Raw genomic sequence first — 3348 nt, 5'->3', positions numbered from 1 at the left:
ACTTCTCCCCCTCCCCACGGTCGGGGAGAAAAACCACAAATCGTCGGAGAGAAGGAAAAATGTATATTTATTTTCTACATATTTAGTGGACTCCAAAATTGATTAAATAAGTATTGAAACCCTTAAATTGTCATATTTTTGGGGAAAATTTTTTGAGCAAAGCCTGACCACGCCCACTTTTTTCGTCAGGGACACCCCCACTGACAAATTTATGATCCCGCATGTGTTTCTGCAAAATGTTTGTTCAAACCAAAATCAAGTTGGAATGCGGGACTGTCTCGCACAATGCGAGACGGTTGGCAACTTTGATACCATTCCGATTCAAAACAACGTATCTTCATCGTAGATACGTTGTTTGCACTGTAATCTTGCAGTTACATTCTTTTCCCAAGGAAATTCACTAGATTTTAAGTTTTGTGCTTAAAGATAGTGCTATCTCCAAAATGACTCATTGTTGAGACCTGAAATCTTCAAAGGTAATTCAGAAGTATTTAATATACTCCCAAATGATATTATTTCAAAATCAAAAAAAATTTCAGTTACGCTGTTTTGCCTTGGGAAGACCAACCTTATTAATGCATTATAGCACAAAAATATTAATGAAGTACAGTACTATTATTTTCCTGTCGTGTGTATTAGAATAGCTAGTTTCTATAATTCCAATAATACATAAGAATGAAAACCATTTTACACCTACCAAAGAAGGTATCAAAACCTCTGTTTGTTGGGAGACATTCCTTCTTGTAAAAGCCAACATGCCATTTGCCAACTGCATGTGTTGCGTATCCTTCATCTTGCAATTTTTGCGGGAGCGTTGTTAAAGAAACAGGAAGGCAATTTGGCTGAGAGGGCCATATAATGGAATGCTGTAGACCAGTGTGTATCTGAGATAAATAATGAGAGGCAGGAACTATAAAACACATGGCTTGCATGTTGTTTTTATCGGTACATAGGGATACACAAATCCATTATTCTTGTTTTGTACCAAGGATACTGACTCACTTCCCAGGTGGGGAAAAAAATCGCAAGGGTAGTTTGTGCACTTTAAAAGTTCCCTGACAATAATTACAGTTTGTCTTAAATTTGTTTAAAATCTGGTGTATTATATTTATGGTGTTTTAATTCATATATGTTCCCTATCAAATGAAAATAAAGACGATTATCACAATGATGTAATCAAGACCACCTACCAAACGCATAACATTTTTATAACATTTGCGAGTGCTATGAATGCTGTGGTTAGGTAGTGTCAGAAAATGTTATAAGTAATGCAGATCTATAAAAAAAATGTTTCAAACTATAACATAAATTTAAAGCTGGGCATTATAGAACTGCATATGATGTTGTACATATAATTTGGACAAATACTTATTAAAAGTAATATCTTCTCTCAGGTGTTATATTGCACAATTTTGTCCATGAGAAATCTCAGGAGTAAAGTGCCCTCAGGCAAATTTCATTAAACCCGCCTTCCTGTATCATTAAGAAATAGAAAATGGTGATTAATTATATAAAGAAATTTTAATAAAATGTAAGAGAAAAGGAGATAAAAAGAATTGAAATGGAAAAGCAAAAAGAAAGAAAATAGAAAGAAAAATGCAGAAAATAGACTTCCGCGAAACTGTGATTACTATGCAAGTTCACTCACTTAATATATATATATGTATATGTACTGTCTCTTATACACATCTAGATGTGTATAAGAGACATAGATGTGTATAAGAGACAGTATATATGCTGAGTTGCTGTCGGCCAATTTATGGGTCGAATTATTATTGACCTACTTCCGATAACAACCACTCTCATATCGCCGCTTACAATCCCGTCAGCAAAATGTTGGCAACAACAACAGAGAACAAAAATTCACAGCCCCCGCCCCCACACCAAGCACAAGTCTTAAAGTCAGGCTTCGGAGGAAAAAAATTTTTTGATATGTTGTAGAACTGATTTTTCTGAGACAGAAAAAAACTTGTTTGACGAAAAACTGAGCAACGGTGAATGAGATACAGATTTTTGAATATTTAAAAACTGGGGGAATAAGGTGTAAAATGGGCAGTTACGCCCCTTTCCCCCAGTTTTTAAATATTCAAAAATCTGTATCTCGTTCACCGTTCCCCAGTTTTTCGTCAAACAACTTTTTTCTGTCTTAGAAAAATCAGTTCTACAACATATCAATTTTTTTTTCCTCCAGAGCCTGACTTTAAAGTAAGCTTACTCAATCGAATGGATAGAATTGCTAACCCTAGGAAAAGTACAGACCTGGTAGCGCCCACTCAACAACTGGCTCCTGGTAGGGGTGCATATCGGTTGAACATAATAGTTCTCAAATTTGACGCCGGATTTGGCAAGCTTGTCAAGATTTGGCGTACGAATTTCGGATCCATGATAGCCAATATCATTATAACCATAATCGTCTGCAAGAATAAATAAAATGTTAGGCTTATTAGCTGCATGAACTAAACCTACAAATATGTAAAACGCAGCTATAAACGAAGACCACAACATCGCTAACATCATTATTATTTAACACCAGCAGGATCATGTGGGCGATGCAACTAAATTAAAGGGTGAGAAACTATGTACCAACAATTCCCGTTGTTAATATAAATTATACCCTCACCATACACTTACCAAAAGTAATATAAAGTCAACGTTAGCCAAAATATGGAGCAATGAAAGATATAAATCGATATTTGGATGACAGAAATATGTATTTACACCAAGCCTATATGCACCCCTTTGACATAGTACTACATCCCAAATCATAAGCAAGTATCCTTGCTCAAAGAACCACGGCAGCTATTATTATTACCGACTATAATGTTGCGATACGAGATATCAAGGGCTTAAGTATTTCCAGGTAGTATTTCTTACTGATGCATTGCGGAGTTACCGTTTTATTTAAATAAGGTCTATTTTCTCATTTCCATGGATATTTAGCTCCATATCAATCAGATTAGGAGAAGAACCATTCGTTCGTGATATAGAAAATTCCGTAGAGGTAAGACTAGTTACACACAGCGAAAGCGTAGAGTTGTCTCAAACAAGAGTGAAAAATAATGAAATTCAGGGGTTTCCCGTGTGAAGCATAAGCCATACTATACTGTATGTAATGAGATGAGTGATGAAGATGTTTATCGTTGTCGCATGATCTTCCATAGATTGGCATTTTAACAAACGCCATTAATTTAGAGTATTTTTTTTGTGTACCAGTATAAAGAACAAAAATTATATATTTATTCTGGAGGTTTGTGTATTGGACTTTTTGATGATATCCAGAACTTCCATTCAAAAACTTTTGATATTTTCTTTAAAAATGCTGATTTATGGTGTAAACAGTCATGATCA

At 35.1% G+C, this 3348-nt stretch overlaps 1 protein-coding gene across 1 annotated transcript; it reads right to left on the bottom strand.

The window, feature by feature from the left end:
- Window positions 1-697: 697 nt before the first annotated feature.
- LOC117120384 (arylsulfatase I-like) lies at window positions 698-2531 on the bottom strand (the record flags this gene model as incomplete). Its single annotated transcript, XM_033265422.1, has 2 exons — window positions 2260-2531; window positions 698-884 (listed from the first exon to the last, which is right to left on the bottom strand). Coding segments are annotated over exons 1-2 (445 nt in total), but the record flags the coding sequence as incomplete, so codon positions are not given.
- Window positions 2532-3348: the final 817 nt, after the last annotated feature.

This window comes from Anneissia japonica, unplaced genomic scaffold (genome assembly GCF_011630105.1).
Source record: "Anneissia japonica isolate Jap-2015-1 unplaced genomic scaffold, ASM1163010v1 scaffold29811_len6807_cov108, whole genome shotgun sequence".
In the NCBI taxonomy this organism is placed as follows: Eukaryota; Metazoa; Echinodermata; class Crinoidea; order Comatulida; family Comatulidae; genus Anneissia; species Anneissia japonica.
This window is presented reverse-complemented; position numbering and strand designations above follow the sequence as displayed.